At 39.9% G+C, this 23,864-nt stretch overlaps 1 protein-coding gene across 5 annotated transcripts in view; it reads left to right on the top strand.

Moving 5' to 3' along the window:
* Positions 1-23,152, top strand: part of phf2 (PHD finger protein 2) — a 106,523-nt gene extending 83,371 nt beyond the window's left edge. For 3 of the 5 annotated variants that reach the window (XM_067998711.1, XM_067998713.1, XM_067998712.1), the window contains 6 exons: positions 2,365-2,522; positions 4,439-4,713; positions 8,866-8,961; positions 10,370-10,479; positions 11,013-11,274; positions 18,588-23,152. In XM_067998711.1, the coding sequence (XP_067854812.1) occupies positions 2,365-2,522; positions 4,439-4,713; positions 8,866-8,961; positions 10,370-10,479; positions 11,013-11,274; positions 18,588-18,676 (990 nt within the window). In that variant the 3' untranslated portion in view covers positions 18,677-23,152. The remainder of the gene's footprint in view (positions 1-2,364; positions 2,523-4,438; positions 4,714-8,865; positions 8,962-10,369; positions 10,480-11,012; positions 11,275-18,587) is intronic. The other 2 variants (XM_067998714.1, XM_067998715.1) reach the window with 1 other exon arrangement.
* Positions 23,153-23,864: the final 712 nt, after the last annotated feature.

Genomic DNA, 23,864 nt, shown 5'->3' with positions numbered 1-23,864 from the left:
CATATTTGCAACAATATTCCTTACAAATCGCCCTGACCACATAACATAGATGTGCTGACTCCTGGGGCTCTATTTTACCACCCGCTATCGGGTGCGTTCCTGGCGGGGGGGCTCCGAAAATCGGAGAATCCCGGCACGGTACCGGAGCCCGCCCCGAACCCGCGCACTTCCGGGTTCCCCGCTGACGCGCCGGCGTGCGCGCGCAGCCCCCGCTGGTGGGAATCCCGCAGGCAATTAAAGCCAGCGGGATGCCACTTGACAGTATTTATTTAGGTATTTCAGGTCATTAACTGACCTGATTAAGGGACTATGTGGGATTTTAGAACAAAGTGGGACTGTTTCCCACACTGGGGGAGACACTCCCAGGTCAAATGGACGTGTTGCAGCTGTCAGCCTGTGGCAGCTGCAAAGGTCCATTTGACAGGTGGGGTGGGGGAGACCCTCACCCATTGCAGGAGGCCACTCTGTCACTTGGGACAAAGTTTGGCCTCCACCACCCTCCTCCTGACAGTCAAAGTCACCAACCTGCACACTTACCCCGGGGTCCGGAGACAATTACCTACCTTGCGGACCCCCTCAGATGTACATCTTGCGGATGGGGGCCGCCGTAGCTGCAGTCATGACCTCCTCGGAGGGCGAACAGCATCACCAGCCTCGCCATCCACGCCGTCCACCTCTGACACGTGGAGCTCCACAACAGAGTGCTGTGACACATCCACCTGCACAGCAGGAGGGAGGGCAACCACAGAGAGAGATGCGTCGCAGAGGGCACTACCCTCGCCACAGGGTCCACAGACCGAGGCTCAGCCTCCGAGACCTCTCTGAGCAGCAGTGCACACGGAGGCTCAGAGTCACTCGACATGTAGTCGTGGACATCTGCAGCCTCCTTGATGCCGAGCCGCTCCTAGCTGGCCCGAGCACCATCTTCTTACCTGTCGCTGTCAAAGTCACCACTGCCCTCAACAACATCTCCTCCGCATCCTTCCAGGGTGCAACCGGGGACATCGCCGATATCTCTCAGTCGTCTGCGCAAAAGAGCCCTACAAATACACCTACACCCACTCTGCAGTGACACAATGGGTGGCATCAGTTGTGGGTCCTCATAGTGATCCTCAGGAGCGGGCATTATTGCACAAACCAGACAGGATTCGCGAAGACATGGCAGTAGTGGTGCCAATATAATATGTAATGTGAGTTGTTCAAAAATTCAATATAAGTAACACCCATGACAAACCCTCAGACACCCTTGTGCATCCCCTTCATGCTCACGACACGTTTGCCTTACGCTTCCTACTGCCCTGTGGCTGCAGCACAGGTAGTGGCAGGTTGAGTGAGGCTGGCCGTGAAAGAGATGCACGAGAGGGTGAGTATGAGAGAGAGCCATGAGATTGTATGAGGATTGGGTTGAGTGGTAGTGGCGGGATGAGTACTGGCGAGGTGAGTAGGTGCAGGTAAGATGAGGATGAGGTTTGAGTGGGTATGAGGGGTGATGTGACAGAGTTGTGTTGGCAGTGCTGAAGGAGATGTGGGGTGGGGGCAGTGATGTGGCAGACGGAGTGTAGGGGAAAGACTACGTGTACTCACTTTGGCTGACCTACTGAGGTCATTGGAGCGCCTCCTGCACTGTATGCAGGTGGGCGATATGTTGGTTGCGCTGGTGACCTCCTCTGCCACCTCGAGCCAGGCCTTCTTGGTGGCAGAGGCAGGCCGCTTCCTCCCGCACGCCAGGAGGAAGATCTCTGTCCTCCCCCTCCTCCTCACTAAACATCATTAAACTGGGAGCAGCCTTCCCCATGGGCTGCTCCATGCTGTAATTTTTGCTATTTGTTGCAGCATGTCAGTGGAGGACTGCCCCTTTAAATAGAGTGCCTCCAGCTGACAGATCGTACTGTGCATGCGCAGCCCGCCCGACATGCAGATCAGCAGTGGGGAACCCGCAGGAGCAGGTAAGTGGATCCAATTAGTGGATTGGATGCTACAATCGCGCGGGAAACTGACTAATTTCACCGGGCGCGTTACCCATGCGCCCGATAGCCCCCCCGCCGAGAACCCGCAGCCCTGGTAACATCGGGCCCCTGATTTTATAGGCCAACCTCCCAGCTGTATTGTTTTCGACTCAGCAATGTTTTCTCACATTGGGAATCAACAGCAGGTGATCTGGGATTTCTACTGTCTAGCTATGGAGACTTGCAAAATTGTTGTAGAATTTTGAGCAAAAGTCACTGCACTATGAAGGTAACTAGCAATTGTTTAAGATGAATAAGGCAAATCAGCTTTTAATTTCTTGTTTTATGCCCTTGCCGTGCAGTTATGACTTGCAATTCATTTTTATTCTAATAATTTCATTTGTGGGTTCACCTGTAGGACGACAACTCATCTGATGAAGATTCACTTCACATTGATACTGAAGCAAATCCAGATCCTAGTACTGACAAGAAGACTGAAACAGGTAGTTCTGCTGGGATACTGGATCTGCTGCAGGCCAGCAAACAGGTTGGAGGCCTTGAGTACAGTGGAAACAGGTATGAATTATCGCTCCAAAATTAAGGAATAGAATTTAGACATTTGATAAGCTGCATTTGACCAGTAAATTATAATGGCTTTTTAAAAAATGTGTACTATCTCTTTGTTTGTTATGGGGTTCACATATCCCCGCCTCTCACTAAATTTGATCATGTTACAGTTAAAGTTTGTTCACCATTGTTTGGCCTTAGCATATTAATCTTGTAGAGATTCATTTAACCAAAACATTTAATCTGGCAAAATCCTCTGAAATGCTTTTTGCCACAAAATCGTTAAAGTAGCAAAAGTCACCAACTGCGACATCACTGACTTCAGGCACCAATAATATCCTAACATGGTTAAATTCAGTAATTACAGATGAATAGAAAGCAATACAGATGGAAAAATATGAAAAAAACACATATTGCTATAAAAACGGAAAATACTATCAGATGTAAGCTCTCACGGGGTGGTGTGGTACTTTCGTCCAAGATTTTTGCTTCATTTCACAGATAATTCAGTTACTCAAATTGTTTGCATATTTCCAAGCTTTATTTTGATCTAAAGAAAAGCAAAGAAAGGGAAAAGGGTACGTCATTGTTTTTAGCACATGTGTTCTATAAATTACATGTACTTTGATGTGAAATGCAAACGGAGACTTTGTTTTAATTAGATATACACATAGTAAATTCTTACGGTTTTCCACAGTAAACTACTACAGATATTCTTTCTATTATTACACTCTTCTAAATAGGAAAACACTCATTACAATATAGCATACTCAGCTGGACCAACAGCTGGGCACACAGTTTGGGAGTAGAACCAGCTTGGTGCTGCCATGATATTAATACCAGTTGGATTTCTCTTTTTGATCCCAATATACATGTGCAACTCATACAATGTACGGATATAATTCCCATTATCGGCTTATGATTTTCATCACTGATCTGTTTGCACAACTTCTTTGTTTACTCTTGTATTGCCCTGGGCACTTCCTCCCCCTAATTTTAAATTGCTTAGTATTTAAATTTTGATGGTCTATTTGCGTGGTTGAGGTTACAAATAACTAAAGAGAACATGAAAATGGATTTGAAGAAATGTTAATTTGTACTAGGCGTGCAGGTAATATGTTTAAACCTGACAGAAAATTGAATTGGCCTGGTATATAACAAATGAACAAATGCCAGTGGGTCCTGAGGTTTTTTTAACGTTTTGGATTTATTGCTAGAATATACGCTATATAAACTTAATTTCTAATATTTTAGTTTAGGGAGATGCTCAATAACGCAAATCTCAACTTAAAACTTGACTTTAAAGATAAAACACGTTATGTTTTAAGCCATAGAGATCTGAAAGATATGTTTTTACTTTCAAAATTTTTTCTTCCATATAACATCTGCAAATTTCTACGGGTGAACATTATGAAGCAGAATTAAGAGCCCCAGTGGATTTGAACGTGCTGCATTCAGGAATGGTAGGCCCCAGGTTAGGATCCATGATTCCCATGTAGAGATTCCCTCACCTTTTGATTACAGTGAGATACTAAACAGAATAAAGGGCCTCCTCACAAAGCTGGAATGAAAATCAGAGCATTTGCTCTAACTAGCCACTTTATATGTAACCTTTAGTGTGGCCAAATGGGAGGGGAGAAGCTAAAGCAGAAAAATAAAAATAAAATGTTAATAAATAAAAAATGAAACATTTACAAAACCAAAAAAAGATTTCTTTTAAACATTGAAATAAAGTTATAATTCTGTTACATTTTTAATTTGAATGCAATGGTTTTTCAGTTCTCTAGGGATTAATACACAAAACAGGTATGTTCCAGTTTTTTGTACAATGTTCTAACAGGCTATATAATAAAAGCAAAGGTGTAAAATATCTTTGTTAATCAGTTTCTCATTAGCCTACTTCAGTTCTTTCTCTTCTATTTCAGCCAACCTCCAGCCTCACCCAGCACACAGGAAGCCATCCAGGGCATGTTGTCAATGGCAAATCTTCAGTCCTCAGACTCCTGCTTGCAAACTTCATGGGCCAGTAACCAAGTTAAAAATAGCTCATCCACAGTTCAAGGATCAAAGAAAACTAGTAGCAACATTAATAAGCACACAGGGAAACGGTTAGTCAAAAGCACTACACAGAGCACTATTGACATTAATGATTATGAAGACCAGGACAGCCTAGGAGCATGTTTCAAAGATTCTGATTATGGTAAGAACATCTGATAAATAACAGTGACACAACTGGTATATTAGTGAAGTAAAGAAAAGCTAAGCAGAAACACAGAACAACTGTCAGCTAACAACTGTATTCAAAGTAACCTTGCATCTTTGACTGAGATTAACCAACTTTGAAGTAAAGAAAGTATAAAATCTTCCAAATATATCTTAGCATTCCAGTGTATATAAATTTGTTTAACAGAGTTCTCTGTTTTCCCCCTTATTTATTAAGAAGTGCTGATGGCCTAAATTGGTGACAGCAGAACCTTGAAGTTCAGTGCTAAAATGTTTGGCAATGATTGTTGACCTTTTAACAGTATAAGACGCAGTGTGTATGGCAGTTACATGCAATTTAATCCAAATTATTTTCTGATCAAATACAGTATTAGTGTCAGAAGGAAATACAAATACTCTTTTGTATTTCCTTCTGACTTTTAATCTTACACTGAAATTCACAGAATAGCAACAAAACCTAACAAAAAAAAACTTTGAATAATTTTCAGACTTGTTCCTCAATCTTCAATATCATTATTTCCTTTATATTGTACAACATTTCAAGATGATCTCCTCTACTCTCCACCCGACCCCATAAATTTGTATTATAACGTTAGAACGGAGAGACTGTGCGAAATGACAGAACACTTCCTTAATATACCAGATCTGAACAATAGAAAATAATGGGCCCAGTAGTTCAGTACATCACTAAAGCAGAGCCTTCACGTTTTAACTGTCATTCAGACTTGCCTTTCCTTATTGAGTTTCATAAATTCTTTACCATGGTGGCAACTGGATCCTTTGATTTGGGGAGGAAGGGTTCTTCCAATTCCACATAAGCAAATCTGTGAGCTAATCATGAAAAGGCACGAACAGCAACCACTGAGAACTCTACAGTACAAACCATTCTACTCTTCCAAGTGAAAGAGGAAATGCAGTGGTGGGTGTCAGCAGGGAAGAATATAAATTGAAAATATAAACAAAAGCAAAATACTGCTGATGCTGGAAATCTGAAATAAAAACTGGAATTGCTGGAGAATCTCAGCAAGTCAGGCAGCATCTGTAGAGAAAGAAACAGAGTTAACGTTTCAGGTCGAAGGCCTTTCGTCAGAACGGGAAGATGTTAAAGAGTTAACAGTTTTTAAGCAAGTACAGAGTCAGGGGAAGTCGTCCTCTCTGCTCCCTGCCCCGCTTTCCCCGGCTCTGTACTTGCTTAAAAACTGTTAACTTTAACATCTTCCAGTTCTGACGAAAGGTCTTCGACCTGAAACATTAACTCTGTTTCTTACTGCACAGATGCTGCCTGACTTGCTAAGATTCTCCAGCATTTTCTGTTTAAATTGAAAATAACTTATTTTATTACAGCCTGCATGTCATCCTTTCTGATGATGTGGAGATGCCGGTGATGGACTGGGGTTGACAATTGTAAACAATTTTACAACACCAAGTTATAGTCCAGCAATTTTATTTTAAATTCACAAGCTTTCGGAGGCTTCCCCCTTCGTCAGGTGACATCGTTCACCTGACGAAGGGGGAAGCCTCCGAAAGCTTGTGAATTTAAAATAAAATTGCTGGACTATAACTTGGTGTTGTAAAATTGTTTACAATCCTTTCTGATGACATCTTTTTCTTACATGAATGTACATGTTTTTGGGCCTAGACCGAGAGGCCTGAGGCCGGCTGAAAATTGGGTCTTGGGCCTCAACTAAATATTCCAGATGAGCTGCCCCGCACCTTCTCTGCTCAGGGCAGCCCAATTTCCTGAGGGGTCCTAAAACAGGCATTAGACCTCCCCCCTACCTTAGCTTAGGCAGCCGCCCTGGATGCCCGAAAATCATCCACGGCCAATGTGGCATTGGATATTTTTTAGGTGTCCTTGGGGTGCAACAATGACCAATTTCTGCCCCCTTGTTTTTATACTTAGCACTTTATGTTTTATGGTGATACTTTTAGTTGTATTTTCTAATGAAAAGTCCTAAAAGTATTCTGAAGTTTGTTGTAGAATTTGAATACTTCAAAAATTTTAAATGTGTTGAAATAAAATGCAATGTTCTTTATGTTCTAATACACTCATCATTTTATTATCTATGTGCCATATTACATATTATTTTGATCATCTCTATCTTTCCTCTTATACAAATGCAAATCACAAAATATTGAAAGCAAACTCAACTTTTGCACAACCTAAGTAAAATCTCAATTCAAGTACATAGGATGGTGGAGGAGGTCATACTAAATATAAAATGTCATAGTTTATTTGAAGTCATCTTGCAAAGTTAAAAGTATTCCAAATGAGTATCAATTATTCAAACACATAATGACATAAACAAATTAATGTCACATAATTATATCCATATGTCTCACCTAAACCTCACATAATGATCAACCTTGTTATTAAGCATGTTTTTGTACCCTTCCCCATACCAAAAGTATTTCTGACACTGTAACCCTAACCTTCTGAATAGTAATGGTACTGATCATTATCCTAAACAGGATTTCGATTTCAAAGGAATATGTGTCTGGCTAGGAATTATATAAATTTTGAAATTGGTCAGATGATTAATGTTGATTAGTACATATTAACAAAACAGTTACCAAATTATTCTCTTAAGTATAACCGTAACCTATTCTATCTGAGATTTGAATAACTGGAAAACTGAAAAAATCTCTGCAAAACTGTGAATTAAGTTCAGAATTGACATATTAATTGACTAGTTTACATATATTAATTAATTGTCATTAACATAATATCTTCCAAAACATCTCTATAGAATTGCTTTGGACTTTTAAAAATTCACCAAAGTAATATTGAGAGACAAGTTATTTTAGTGGTGGACATAGTATTGCCTTTCTCACTGGATTATTTAAGATATATGGACTAGAGTTTAATATGTCAAGTATTTTCCAGGATTTATGTATTAGGATAGATTTAGCCTCAGTGCAGTGAAAGGGAAGGGGCTTAGGGACTGTGCCTATTTTGCAACAGGACCCTAATGCCTAAACTGAAAAGTTGGGAACTACCTCCTAATTTAGTGATTATGCTGCAATATTAGGTTCTGTGTTGCAAATCATTCTGCAGGTAGGACATTGTGTGAAGCCTTGCAATGATCATTCTGTGCCATCCTTTTAGATTCATAAAGAATGTTGAAATGCAACTGCAGCAGTTCTTGTGTTCGTAGATTAAATACTAACCACTTTTGTGCTGTTCTAGTCGTGATCTTATGGAGGCCTGACAGCCTGAATGCATCTTGATAATGAGCTTGCTAATGTCATTGAGTGCACTGGCCTCCAGGAACAAGAAATGAGTTTCCATTCCAGCCCACCAAGCAGGGGCTACATTGTTCCATCATCAGATTGCTAGTTATGTAGAACTCTGAAGCTGCTAACAGTGACTACCATATCCTTTCTGAGGATTCCCACTGTAGGAATAATGGATCAGGATTTCGGTTTGTTTCTAGAGTTTTTAATGTATGATGCCTAACTCAATTTAAATATAATCAGCCACAGCTCATTCAGTGGCAGAAGCCAAGGGTAGCACTGGTTGTATCCATTTAGCTGTTCAACCCGATGATTATTAAGGAATGTACAGGCAATCTTGCCATCAATTGCTTCTTACTACTGCTACACTAAAACTATACAAACACATTGCCCAAGTAACTTTAGTTCTAGAAGGTTCTACATTAAATTGAAAATAAGCTCTTTGCATGTTTTAATGTTAAAATCAGCTTTGAAAATTAGGAAATCTGCCCTTAATGACCTAGCCAGGAAAACACAGAAGGGTTCTTTATCTGAAAGAACATTTGCTTATCATGGTCAAGTGTTAGACTGCTGAAGCCTTGCACCAAAATGTTTGTTGAGTGTTTAATCCTATTATTCTGGGTTGGCTTCAAATTTTGACCAGCTTAACCAGTGATCTTTCTTTTAATATACCTTCGATAGAACTGGGAACTGGTACTGAAGAGAGCTTGGTGATCTTGTAGAGTAGAGTAATGTTATAGTCAATAAGTAAAGATATTTGGAAAATGTGAAGATGGTTTGTTGGAAGCAGATTGCAGCTGCTGAATGTCATTGGCCATAAAAGTTGTGCAGGTTTTATTTGCATCGAAGAATATAGACAATTAATATATAAAGGCTCCTTTTATGTGTTTAGTTTACCCATCACTTGAATCTGATGATGATGATCCAGTTTTCAAATCCAGATCCAAAAAGAGAAAAAATGCAGATGATACACCTTGGAATCCTACAGGTACCTTTGCAACAAGTGGGGCTTTTATTATTTGGAACATTTTTAACATTATTGTTGACACTTTGCACTATGCATGTTGTTTGAAAAATGTTTTTTTCCATATTTTCTTATATCAACTATGTGAGCTGGGACTAGACTTTCAGTCTGTGTATTTTATCAGTATGACTATTATAATTGTTTCTAAAAAGTAACGGTTAATCATTAGTAATGTATATAATAAAATATAGTTGTTTAGGATTCTGAATTTGCAGCTGATTTTAATTGATTTCTTATGAATGGATGATTATTAACTTATATCTCATTGGAAATTTCAAAAATGTGTGAAGAAGTTCACCTGACACAATGGCTTCCTGATTATACCAGCCCTTATGATAGCCTCCAGTAAAATCTATGTAAAATTTGAACTACAGACAAAAACAAATTACTTTCACAATAATTTTATGGTATATACAAAATATGTCATGGCTAATTACAAGTTATGATTTCTATGTGGAAACATATATCATAATTTATAACTGGCTCCAACAGATCTGACTGCAAGAAGATGTATTTCACTACATAATTGTGTGGCAAGATGATGAATTGTACGCAGCTTAAAGTTAACCATCAGATAGTGTGATTCAACAAAACTGAAAGTGTGTATTTTATTGTATGTCATTTTTGTATTACACAGTTATTCCCCCAAAATAAATACCTTGAATTACATTTAAAAATGCTGAAATATATGGCAATTGTTTTTTCATAAATGAAAAATAAATGATGTATTTAGTAGAGACTCAGGGAACAATAAAAACAAAAAATCTCTGCTGCAGTGGAGCGATGCTCTAAAGGGGATTATCCCTGCCTAAACTGATTACTGACTCTTGACCTACACACAAGGTGGCTGAAATGGTGATTTACAGAGCTTGATGGCGATCTATATATATATATATATATATATATTTAATTTTTAACTTAGAAATATTCTTGGGTAGATACCTTTCTCTTTTTACATACCTGATGAGTTATCTTCCCCCATCATTTATAGAATTTTTCAAATTTCAACGGATTAAAACAATTTGTGGAACACTTTTAATTGTGTTTCGACATGCCAAATGAAATGTGCTTTGTAGGTACATTGAAGGAAATGGTGTAACACCTGTGCATCGTTCAAAATCCCAGTCATATCATTAACTGAAAACAATTCAATTCAGTTTAAAGCGATTGAGAAAACTTTTTAAGGCTGGCATATCTTTACAATCAGTTTTATGAAACTTCAACCTTACTAATCAAAAATGACATTTGAAGATGGAGCATCAACATCATTATCCAAGTTAGACTATAGGATTTAAAATAGTAAATAGCCTAGGGGCATACCCTTATGCATAGCATGCAACAATTGCAAATAAATACTTTTGTATTTCTTTAGCCAGAGTTACGCCATCTGTTCCTCGGCATGACAGACCAACACGAGAAGGGGCAAGAGTTGCCTCAATAGAAACTGGATTAGCAGCAGCTGCTGCAAAATTATCTCAACAGGTTAGTCCTTCAAAGATTTCACGAACAAAATATATAGAACTAAATTTTTTAATAATGTTGAAAGAGATACAGTATTACACATTTCTAGTCATAGGTATTCGTGTAAACCTTAGTTAACACAATGCAGTTTGTTCAGAAATTAAAGTAAATCAAGCTGTTGGCAGATTTCTATAATGCAAGTTCTTTTATGTTGAAGACATACTTCTGAAAAATTAGTTTTATAAACTGTCTGATAAAATGTGCAGATTTTATTTTTAATAGTTAAGTCAGGAAATTGAACACACCCGCAGTTTTAAAAATAAATAAGAAACTTTGTATAATGTTATTGGTATACATGGCTGTGTTTTATTTAGAATGACTACTACCTATATATCATCAATCAAAACAAGTTTAAGAACAGGTTTCTCAGATCATGAACATATTATTAATTAATTGTCATGAATTTAAACATTAATGAATGGGTATATCCATGTATGTACACTTATACATAAATATTTCACAGCAATAATTTTTATAATTACATTTTATTGTAGGAACAACAGAAAGTCCAGAAGAGAAAATATACCAAAAGGAAGGTGTCGTCAGATGAGTCAAACAAAATCCCTCAGGAAAGCGCTTCTACAGAAATGAAGACTGACAGCCATACAGGTAGTTTAATGGATCATGAATATACTGCTGATGCCAGCACATTTGGTGTAGTGCAAGTCAACAGAGGGTCTCAGCCTATGTCTCCAGGTGTGTTCCTGACACAGAAAAGACCACCAGTTACACCCAACTCTAGTTCAGCAGCTAAGGGTAAGTTTAAAGGAGCAGGTAGGGGATAGTGAACGGGTAATAAACAGAGGTGTTTTTGGAGGGAGACCATTATATCGTCTCACAAACACAGTGGGGTGAAACTGGAGTTCATTCAATCCGTGTTTCGGATGAAAAGTGGGGACATAGAGGTTCAATTTAGGGGGCAACATCCTGTCCTGAACAGCGTCTGAAACACGCCTGATGCCATATTGGTTATGGGCACCAAAGAGGTATCCCTAGCATCAGCCTAAAATAGGCTTGAATATGTGAGTAACGGGCTAACATCTGTTTTAGGAACAAGAGTAGGCCATTCACCGCCCCCCCCCCCCCACCTTGAGCCCGTTCTACCATTCAATTAGATCATGGCTAATCTTTTCCTCCATTCCCTTTACGCGCCTTTGATCCACGTCCCTTGATACCGTTACCTAATAAAAATCTATCGATCTCAGCCATGAAAATTTAAATTGACACAGCATCCACAGCCTTTTGGGGGAGAGAATTCCACATTTCCACTATTTATTTTAGGACCCATTCCCGAAGTCCATTGGCACTGAGCGGAGCAGGCATCAGGCCTGCTCCACTAAGGATTACTTGGTTACATGTGGCCTAATCTGTGTCCCTTAAAGGGACTGCTGGAGCCCGCCACCAAACAAGTATGTTTAAAAAAATACTTACCTTAATTAGCATTATTGTGAGCCGCTGCTATCCTGTGCTCGGCCCCCTCCCAATTGCTTCCCCTCCCTCCCAGACCTACCTGAGGGCCGCTGCCAGCAATACAGCAGCTCAACATTCATATCCACTTTGCTGGTGAGCTGCCTGGGTACATGTAGTAGGTGTCCACAGCTCTCCAGTCTTATTATAGTAAGTCCCGAGGTCCAATTTCGATCTGCCCTCGGGCCTAACTTTTCCTGGCGCAGGGATCGTTCTCTGCGCCTGGTTCACAGCAGCAGAACCAATTTCTAACCCACTATACTCTTGTGATAAACAGCCCATTTTTTAAATCTGTTTTTCTTTTGCCACATTCTTTTTGTGAGTTGTGTCTCCTCAATCCCAGAGACATTGAGAGTTTCCCGTTTGTTGAGGTAGCAGGCCTGTCACTTCTGGAGAACAGAGTTTGAATGCAGCTCAAGGAACAGGGGCAAAACAACTTAGAAAACAAGTTTTTTTCCTGATATCTTTCAGATAAATTACTGTTCTGGCAAATTACATTTCTCGTTGAATGTGATGATGCTTGGCCCAGATAATCATACGGTTGCTTGAGGGTGCATTTATACTGCAAGATTTTTTTTATTCGTTCATGGGATGTGGGCGTCACTGGCGAGGCCGGCATTTATTGCCCATCCCTAATTGCCCTTGAGAAGGTGGTGGTGAGCTGCCTTCTTGAACCGCTGCAGTCCGTGTGGTGACGGTTCTCCCACAGTGCTGTTAGGAAGGGAGTTCCAGGATTTTGACCCAGTGACGATGAAGGAACGGCGATATATTTCCATGTCGGGATGGTGTGTGACTTGGAGGGGAACGTGCAGGTGGTGTTGTTCCCAAGTACCTGCTGCTCTTGTCCTTCTAGGTGGTAGAGGTCGTGGGTTTGGGAGGTGCTATCGAAGAAGCCTTGGCGAGTTGCTGCAGTGCATCCTGTGGATGGTGCACACTGCAGCCACAGTGCACCGGTGGTGAAGGGAGTGAATGTTTAGGGTGGTGGATGGGGTGCCAATCAAGCGGGCTGCTTTGTCCTGGATGGTGTCGAGCTTCTTGAGTGTTGTTGGAGCTGCACTCATCCAGGCAAGTGGAGAGTATTCCATCACACTCCTGTCTTGTGTCTTGTAGATGGTGGAAAGGCTTTGGGGAGTCAAGAGGTGAGTCACTCGCCACAGAATACCCAGCCTCTGACCTGCTCTTGTAGCCACAGTATTTATATGGCTGGTCCAGTTAAGTTTCTGGTCAATGGTGACCCCCAGGATGTTGATGGTGGGGGATTCGGCGATGGTAATGCCATTAAATGTCAAGGGGAGGTGGTTAGACTCTCTCTTGTTGGAGATGGTCATTGCCTGGCACTTGTCTGGCGCGAATGTTACTTGCCACTTATGAGCCCAAGCCTGGATGTTGTCCAGGTCTTGCTGCATGCGGGCTCAGACTGCTTCATTATTTGAGGGGTTGCGAATGGAACTGAACACCGTGCAATCATCAGCGAACATCCCCATTTCTGACCTTATGATGGAGGGAAGGTCATTGATCAAACAGCTGAAGATGGTTGGGCCTCGGACACTGCCCTGAGGAACTCCTGCAGCAATGCCCTGGGGCTGAGATGATTGGCCTCCAACAACCACTACCATTTTCCTTTGCGCTAGGTATGACTCCAGCCACTGGAGAGTTTTCCCCCTGATTCCCATTGACTTCAATTTTACTGGGGCTCCTTGGTGTCACACTCGGTCAAATGCTGCCTTGATGTCAAGGACAGTCACTCTCACTTCACCTCTGGAATTCAGCTCTTTTGTCCATGTTTGGACCAAGGCTGTAATGAGGTCTGGAGCCGAGTGATCCTGGCGCAACACAAACTGAGCATCGGTGAGCAGGTTATTGGTGAGTAAGTACCGCTTGATAGCACTGTCGACGACACCTTTCATCACTTTGCTGATGATTGAGAGTAGACTGATGGGGCGGTAATTGGCCGGATTGGATTTGTCCTGCTTTTTGTGGACAGGACATACCTGGGCAATTTTCCACATTGTCGGGTAGATGCCAGTGTTGTAGCTGTGCTGGAACATCTTGGCTAGAGGCGCAGCTAGTTCTGGAGCACAAGTCTTCAGCACTACAGCCGGGATGTTGTCGGGGCCCATAGCCTTTGCTGTATCCAGTGCACTCAGCCGTTTCTTGATATCACGTGGAGTGAATCGAATTGGCTGAAGACTAGCTTCTGTGATGGTGGGGATATCGGGAGGAGGCTGATATGGATCGTCCACTTGGCACTTCTGGCTGAAGATGGTTGCAAACGCTTCAGCCATGTCTTTTAAGAACATAAGAACATGAGAAATAGGAGCAGGAGTAGGCCAATCGGCCCTTCGAGCCTGCTCCGCCATTTAATAAGATCATGGCTGATCTGATCCCAACCTCAAATCTAAATTCATGTCCAATTTCCTGCCCGCTCCCCGTAACCCCTAATTCACTTTCCTTCTAGGAAACTGTCTATTTCTGTTTTAAATTTATTCAATGATGTAGCTTCCACAGCTTCCTGGGGCAGCAAATTCCACAGACCTATCACCCTCTAAGTGAAGAAGTTTCCCCTCATCTCAGTTTTGAAGGAGCAGCCCCTTATTCTAAGATTATGCCCCCTAGTTCTAGTTTCACCCATCCTTGGGAACATCCTTACCGCATCCACCCGATCAAGCCCCTTCACAATCTTGTATGTTTCAATAAGATTGCCTCTCATTCTTCTGAACTCCAATGAGTAGAGTCCCAATCTACTCAACCTCTCCTCATATGTCCGCCCCCTCATCCCCGGGATTAACCGAGTGAACCTTCATTGTACTGCCTCGAGAGCAAGTATGTCTTTTCTTAAGTATGGAGACCAAAACTGTATGCAGTATTCCAGGTGCGGTCTCACCAATACCTTATATAACTGCAGCAATACCTCCCTGTTTTTATATTCTATCCCCCTAGCAATAAACGCCAACATTCCATTGGCCTTCTTGATCACCTGCTGCACCTGCATACTAACTTTTTGATTTTCTTGCACTAGGACCCCCAGATCCCTTTGTACTGCAGTACTTTCTAGTCTCTTGCCATTAAGATAATAACTTGCTCTCTGATTTTTCCTGCCAAAGTGCATAACCTCACATTTTCCAATATTGTATTGCATCTGTCAAATCTCCGCCCACTCACCCAGCCTGTCTGTATCCCCTTGTAGGTTTTTTATGTCCTCCTCACTCTCTACTTTCCCTCCCATCTTTGTATCATCTGCAAACTTTGAAATGTTACACTCGGTCCCCTCCTCCAAATCGTTAATATAGATTGTAAAGAGTTGGGGACCCAGCACCGACCCCTGCGGAACACCACTGGCCACTGGTTGCCAGTCCGAGAATGAACCATTTATCCCAACTCTCTGCTTCCTGTTAGATAACCAATCTTCCACCCGTGCCAGAATATTACCCCCAATCCAGTGATTCTTTATCTTGAGCAATAATCTTTCATGTGGCACCTTGTCGAATGCCTTCTGGAAGTCTAAATACACTACGTCCACTGGTTCCCCTTTATCCACCCTGTCCGTTATGTCCTCAAAGAACTCAAGCAAATTTGTCAGACATGACTTCCCCTTCGTAAAGCCATGCTGACTTTGTCCTATTAAATTATGTTCATCCAAATGTTCCGCTGCTGTCTCCTTAATAATAGACTCCAAAATTTTACCCAGTCAAGTTTGCAGTCAAGTGCTGGACTCCGCCATCATTGAGGATGGGGATGTTTGCAGAGCCTCCTCCTCCCGCTAGTTGTTTAATTGTCCACCACCATTCACGACTGGATGTGGCAGGACTGCAGAGCTTTGATCTTAGGTTGGTTGGTTGTGGAATCGCTTAGCTCTGTCTATAGCATTGGCGTAAGCGATTTCATCAAACTGGCAGTGTAAATCGGGAATCAGAGCCCAACCTGACTCCGGAGTGAAGCAGATTGCAGCTACCTGGAGGAAGTTCAACACCAGATGGAGTAGAAATCCAATGCAGTGTCAACCTACCTTGCAAAGTGCAGAATGGCTCTATTGGGTCTTTGCCAATCTACTGGACCTTAATTTAAATGTTTACAGAGAAGACTATCACTCGCTTTCAGATCCATGACAAATTTTAAACCTAGCATTTGTGTTGACAGGCTGAATCTGTCGCCCTTTGATTTTTCACAACCGTGCCATTCTATTTGACCTTGAGCTGAATTTCCGACCCCATATCTTCTGCATCACAAAGACTGCCTACTTATACCCCATAACATTGCCCATTTCCAACCCTAACTCAGCCCACTGAAACCCTCATATATGTCTTTTTCATTGCCATACTCAATTACACCAATGCTCTTCTCCCACCCTCCATCTTCCATAAACTTTAGTTCATCCAAAACTCTCCTCTCTATATCCTATCCCTCACCAAATCCTGCTCAGCCATTACTCTCCATCCCTGCTGACTTGCCTTGGCGCCTAGTGCCACAAAACCTCAAATTTAAAATTCTTATTCTTGTGTTTACACCCCACCATGGCTTTGTCCCTCCCTCTCTCTTTTCTTCCAGTACTACATCCCCTGCCCTGCACCCCAAACTCTCCGTTCCTCTGATTCAGTGCACCCCCCTTCCTTTTGCCCCACCATTGGCAGCCACGCCTAGGTCCCACTCTTTAGAATTGCCTACCTCTCCTCTTTTTTTTAATTTCACATTCGATCCAGCCACCAAGTGATAAAAATGCCAGATCTCAGGGCAGCACACCAACTGCTCCACAACATTTGCATCAATCAGCCAGGAAAAAAAGACAATTTTCAAACAACAAAAGAAATGATGTACAAATCAGAATACTTAATGGGAAGCAGGTTTACTAAGGTTATGTTACACTGAAAATTATGACCTGTTTAACTCACTTGTCATTAGATCATCCTTATTCCTCTATAATAAAATCTATAGTAAACAACAGCCCCTGTGATATGCTCTATGTCTTGTTGATGTTCAAACTTAGAAGTATTGGAGGTAATGGCATTTTTATACTTTTGGAGTGAGTCATGAGTTTCCTTGTGCCCGCAGTAAAAGTATGATATAAAGCTGCTGGCACCAATTAACATTCATCAGTCCAACCTCACTTGCATCATTTTTTCTTATAATGCAGCACCTGCATTTTATTTACATTTTTTTTCCTGTCCTGCCAGTTCTTTTCAATCAGTAGAAAAAAGATCAAAAGTACAAGAGGCTGGTAAATCATACTTCTTGCTTGCCCTTGAATGCACCTGTGTGGCATTTTCTTCCTCCAAAGCAGTTTAAGCCAGTATAATAGTGCTGGTAATACTCTGGCATAGTCAGTGCAATAGAAGCATAAGCTACATTAGCTTAGGTACAGTTTGCAGTGAATATGAATTCATAGCTTCAGTTAATATTCTCAGAGATTCTTGGAGTTGGGAATTCACAGAGTAGGAATGTAATCTGTTTTAGCAAAGCCATTTTCTAATGTAGGGAGCAAGGGAATGAGGTGGAGCACAAGAATACAGTTCAATTGAACCACTGGATGCAGACTGGGAAATTGTTCCTGACTTTAATGAGATAAAAGATTATTTTTAAACCTAAGCTTATAGTTATTGTTCTATGTAATTGTATTTATTGTGTACAATATGTTATGCAAAATGATCAAAAGTTAGAATTACAGTACACTAATGGCAAAGTAAGTCATTACTATATCTTGTTCAAATGCTTTACCTAACTATATTGCTAAATTGAACTCTTCAGGAAACAGTTTGCACATTAATTTCTTAATAACTGTTGCATTTAGGTTATTAAGTTATAAAAATACAATGATTGTGCCACAATTGTTAATCTTTCAATATAGATATGAATTTATTCCAGCCACATGGCCATTGGTGATTCATGTCAGAAAAAAGGACCCAACACCATATAACCCATTACATGAAATTCACTGTGTGTGTGTTGTGTCGTATATCGATACTCTGGAGTGATTACAAGGTTGCAATCTGATTTAAGGATTATTGCCTTACTGTGAGTGATTGATGTTCATTATTCTCTATATCGACACTGTCTCCTGTATGAGTATTCTAAATGTATTTCTTCTAAAGGTAAGTTTTCTAATTACGTGAAAAATGTAACTAATGTGCCATAACAGTGAGCCAAATTTCTGCAAAAGAATTTTTGACCAATAGCTTATGGAATGTAGAAGTTGAAATTGTACAAAAAGCAAAAATTACTGATGCTGGAAATATGAAATAAAAACGGAAAATGTTGGAAGCACTCAGGAGGTCAGACAGCATCAGTGGAGAGAGGAAAGTAGGGTTAATATTTCAGGTCAGTGTTCCTTCATCAGAACTGACAAAAGATCATTGACCTGAACCGTTAACCCTACCTTATTCTCTCCACAGATGCTGCCTGACCTGCTGAGTATATATTTTTTGAAATTGTATGAACTGCTTTACTGATGTTTCATTGAGTCTGCATATTACAGAATATATGCTTACAGTAAGTTACTTTATAATTTGTAAAGTTAGGTGGGTGGCTGTAGATGTGAAACAAATCTTCATTATGTTAACACATATGTTCAAATATTAAACACAATAATTATATATGTTATTGTTTTTCAGGAAAACGTTTAAAGAAGGGCATGGCAACTGCTAAACAGAGACTTGGGAAGATACTAAAAATACATAGGAATGGAAAGCTTCTTCTGTAAAGTTAGGAATGAGAAATATTTTCAGTTAAAATATATTGGCCTGACACTAACGCTGTTACATGTGTGACGTAAAGTTAACACATTTTAGATCATTCCAGGTTAGAGACAGTGTCCATTTAAACTGTTTTTACAGACCTTTCTCAGTGGGAGTATGGTGCTGTTGTGTGGTACTCTGGTAGGTTGGCTCCACTTGGTCTGTAGCATAATTGGAAATGCTTGTTAGTGGCATTTATTATCTATCAAAGATGCCACAGTAATCCTCTTAATTCAGCTGAATCTTCTGTTGAAGCATCTTTTAATCATTAAATTACAGATGGTGAAAGAATAAATGAATCTGGAAAGTCTACCATTTTTTGAAGAATATCAAAAACGAATTTATAAGAAAGGTTATCCTTGTATGCACAGGAGAGTGTTTTACAGAGTACAGTAATAAACTGCTGCCTTTAACCCAAATAAATGGATACTGTTTCTATAAACTTGTTTCTCAGGCAATTCCACATTTCAGATTTAAAGGAACATTTTAAATGTTTTTTCATAATATACAAATCCTGTAAATATGGTCAAAATACTAATCTTTATTGCAAAGTACCTTCGAGTTATAACTCTATGTACCCATTGCTCTATTACCTTTTTTACATTTTCATCTTTTGTGATAAAATGTTATTTCTTTTCAGTTTGTTCTTATGATAATTGAACTTATTTTTTATAAAAGGCATTGCCTGAAAAACAAAGACATTACTTTGTGTGGCCTTGCAAAAATAATCTCTTGTAAGTAGTCACAGTACATCAGTAAAAGTAACACATTATAGAGATGCTTTGTAAATAAGGTAACACTTTTGTTCTATATGAGCTTATTATTTTAAATTTTGCATTATAATGCAATATGAAGTATTTTTGGTCTTAACTGGTGAAGTGTTTATGTGTCTAAGTCTATGTGACTTATCTGTAATTTATTAATATTTGTAGCTTTTTATATTTGTACATTTCTTACACTCTTTTTTTTAAATTTTTCAACTACTTGTGATGTCTCCTTTTCCCTGAATTTGTTACATAAAATCTGGTCTTAAAGGGTCTTTTTTTCTCTAAATCATTGGTGAAACAAAGTTACACAATTTTTGGCCTTTTATGTAGTATAATAATCCTGCCATACAACCTGCGCTTTTCTTCTATGTATATTTATAATTTAGGTAGGTAATTAGGTAGTTCTTTATGAAAGCCATTCCTTTTTGCCTAGTCTAGACGAGTTAATTCTACACTGACATTTTTTAATTATTTACAAACTTTATTTTTAATAAAGAGTTTCTGTATAGGATTAGCTAAAAGTTTAAAATAGTGTTTAGTTAATTTTGGTCGCAAATGTGTGTTAATTATTTTGATTTTTATCTGTCATTTTAACTTTTGATATCTTTTTATGCTGCACATCCAAACCGTCAGCTATAATGATGTCTCTTTATGTTGTAGAAAATAAGCTCTCAAAGAAATTTATATTAGTGAATTAAACATTGGATGAGAAAGGCTGCAGTTAAAATTAACAGTGAACCTCAGGAATAAAGTAAAATAGGTTCCAGCCAAGATCGGCAATGCACCTTTTGAGTCTCACAATATCTTGTATATGGATTTTCTTGGATACTTTGCATTGTTTTTGATAAATACACCTTTCAATTTTAAAACAGAAGTCTGGATGCTTTTAGTAAAAGACATGAAATATATATTCATCATCTCAACATTTTTAACAGTTTTAAAGCTGCAATGTGTATTGTATTAATGCTTACGGCATTTTAGACTCAAGTCAGATAAGTCTTTTCAATGTCTGAACATACTGCAGCTTAATTACAAAATCCTTTGTAGCTTATTAAGAAAATCAGATATTTATGTTACAAAGTAGTGCTCGTGGCCCTAGGGAGAGGGGAATTATGAATGAATAAATTGCACTTGTTAAAACTGCTACTACCACTGTTTTTGGGGCAAAAGCTGCTGTGTTGAATTTGTAACTGACCTACTGAAATCAAAAGCCACCTGAATTCAAACTGATGGTGTGTGCCTCAACATATTTGTTGGGGTGGGTGGGGGGCAGGGAATGAGACTGAGTGGTGAAGTGGGTTAAACACACTGGCCTTTCTCTACTTAAATTCAGCCTACATTCAAGGAAAGAAAGATTATTCTGTCTGTCGGCTGTAATGGTCCGATGTGAAATAAGTTTGGGATATTTCAACCTAATTCGTAGTGGATGTAGGCCCACAGCAAAAAACAGCCCTTAATTTGGTACCAATAGGTAACTTGCCCCACTTTCAGAAAGCACTCCTTACTGCATTAGTGTGACAGAATAACTGGTGTGGGAAACAAAAACATCACACTGGTGCAGTAAGAAGTGTAATTTTAATGTTGGGGCAGAGTAGAGAGCTTTAAAAATATTCAATTTCCTAGCATTAACATCCCTTGCTTTGTTAACTGCAAAAAAATAGTGTAATGATAATATTAAATGCTCAATTAATACATACAAACTACGCAGTAGGAGAGGTGAATTAATTGAAAGGAGTAATATATAGATTTACAATGATTATTTTAATTCAGTTCATGAAAGCCAGACGAAGAAATATTGTTTAACAAAATTGTATATGTATTGAAATACACTTTCGCAACTCAGCCTAAAATACAAAGCTGCAGCTTTAATACAGTCTCTGTATTGCTGTGATAATAGCTGATCATACTTCTTATTTAGTTGCATTTGACAATAGCCTGCAATCATTTACGTAGTCTACACACATATTGACAAAGAAAGCCTGTGATAAGCAGCACTCTGCTGTCCACTGATTTAATTCTAGACAACATTTCTCACAGGTTAATTGTTTTGTATTTATAATGTTGGATTCATTTACACTTGGCATAAAATGCAATAAACTGGAAACTACTGGGGCTTAAAAAGAAAAAAGCTTTCTTCTTCTGAAGTTGGTAAAATATGTTGTTTATTACTGTGTAATACAGTAGGAAACATATTTGTTGGCTGATAAAGGACAGATCAGTCAGTGATAGCCAGTCTATACTTTGCACCATAGTTCATGTTTTGTATTCAATTTTTATAAGTTCCACTGCACTATAAATTACGACAGAAACATTTCTTACATTTTAATTTTAGCTACTATTATTAATGTGTACATTGTCGATAAAGTAAATAACTTGTATAGAATGTGTTTTAAAACTGTTAAAAATAAAATCTACATACTCTTCTGTTTCACAAGCCCCTTGCCTTTTCACTTCCAGACAATTTTTTAAAACATGAGCCACTGCAGCACTGTTCAATAATGTGCTATTCCTATAACATTAATGCTAAAACAGTGTGGAACTTTGACAGAAGACTGCATCATGATAAAAGGAAAGAAGTGGAGACATTACTTCTAAGCAGGAGATTAAAACAAAATGTGTAATTCTTTGTTCACACATCACATGTAAATGCTCTCTGTTCAAGTACTAGGACCTTCCTGTATACTTCATAATTAAATATCATCAGTTGATATGTGATGTTGCTCATGAACAAAAATACAAAAACATTTTGTATGGGGTAGATGTTAACTTTCACCGCTGGGTAGAAATCTGGCAGTAGAGGATTGGCCAACCATTACACACCCCACCGGAATCAATGGAAAGGAAAGTCTGGCGGGACACATAACGGCGGCCGATCTATTGTTACTAGTTTTCCACCTGGTGGTGAAAGTTAAAATCTAACCCTATTTCTTTTGCTGCAACTGTTTTTGCCTACTCTCTAATGCTTACTGTTTGCCACTCAGACTTCCTCTATGGCTTTCACACTTTGTTATCTTCTCTGTCTCTAACTCTTTGTCACTCTGTTTTCCTTTTTGTATAAGTCTGACCCTTGTGACTCTCTTCAGTACTCCTCTTGTATTGCTAGGACGATCCAATATAACACAAAAAGATCTATACTGTCCTTATATAAGACTGTGGTTAGGCCTCATCCAGAATACTGTGTTCAGTTTTGTCCCATCATATGGTGGATGATTATAGAGGCTCTGGAAAAGGTTCAGAGGAGAGTTACTAGATTGATATCTAACTTAAAGGACCTTAAAGAGTCTTGGTTATCACGATAGTCTTAGAGAGCTGGGTCTTTTTACTCCAGAAAAGCGTAGACTTCGGGGAGATTTAATTGAGGTGTTTATAATAATGAAGGGACTAGACTGTGTCCATGTGAACAGACTGAGTTAGATAAGTTAGCAAGGACCCAGGGGACATGTGTAAGTTACGTAAGCATAGAACTAGGCTATATGTCAGGAGGTTTTTCTTTTTGCAGAGGGTCATTGACCTTTGGAACAAGTTGCCAGCTCATGCAGTGAGAGTTCGGGCCTAGAAAGAAGTAGTGGGTGCTTAAATCTTGAGGGAATGTTTGGTTTGGCTTGAGAGAGTGAGGAGGCAGTGGGTCCTAAGGCTGGAGGTAAAAGAAGTATAAAGGCTGAAGAACAGGGAGAGAGGGGGAACAGTGGAGGGTTGGGCGGGTGGGGGGGTGCGGGAAGAAGAAGCTGAAAGTGAATGGATGGTTTGGTTGAGTGGGGGTGGGGACCCAACACGAGTGGGCTAGTGTGGAAGCAGCACTGTTTGATTGATTGGGCATGAGGCAGCTTAAGGGTGGGTAATAGATTACTAATCCAGGGAGAGGAATGGGAGCAGGGCCTATAGCTGGAAATGTGCCAATGAGCAGGGCCTCAAACCATGGGTAGGTGGGCATTCCAAAACTGAGGGAGCAAAGCTGATGTACTTATGGTGAGCATCACTTGTAGAACTGGAACACTCCAGGCAGTTTTAGGAAGGACTGGAGCAGAAGTCAGGCAGACTGTGTAAAGTGCCTCGGGTGGAAGTGGAGAATCAGAAACTGTCATGGTGGCAGACACAGGCTGTAATTATCTTCCAGTGATCTGATTTGTTTTTGACATCACATGACTAGTGTTCATCTCAGGTGGGATCTGGTTGGTTCATGGTATCACGTGATTAGCATGGACCAAACAGTATTTTTACAGGCTGACTAGAACATTACAATCATGCAATATTACAAATAAATGTGACCAAGATTTTTCATAATCATGTTTCAGTTTGGCTCAGCAGTAACATTCTCACCTTCGAGGCAAGCCTCACTCGGGGGACTTGAGCACATAATCTAGGCTGACACTTCACTGCAGTACTGAGG

Source organism: Heptranchias perlo, chromosome 17, assembly GCF_035084215.1.
Source record: "Heptranchias perlo isolate sHepPer1 chromosome 17, sHepPer1.hap1, whole genome shotgun sequence".
Lineage (NCBI taxonomy): Eukaryota > Metazoa > Chordata > Chondrichthyes > Hexanchiformes > Hexanchidae > Heptranchias > Heptranchias perlo.
This window is presented reverse-complemented; position numbering and strand designations above follow the sequence as displayed.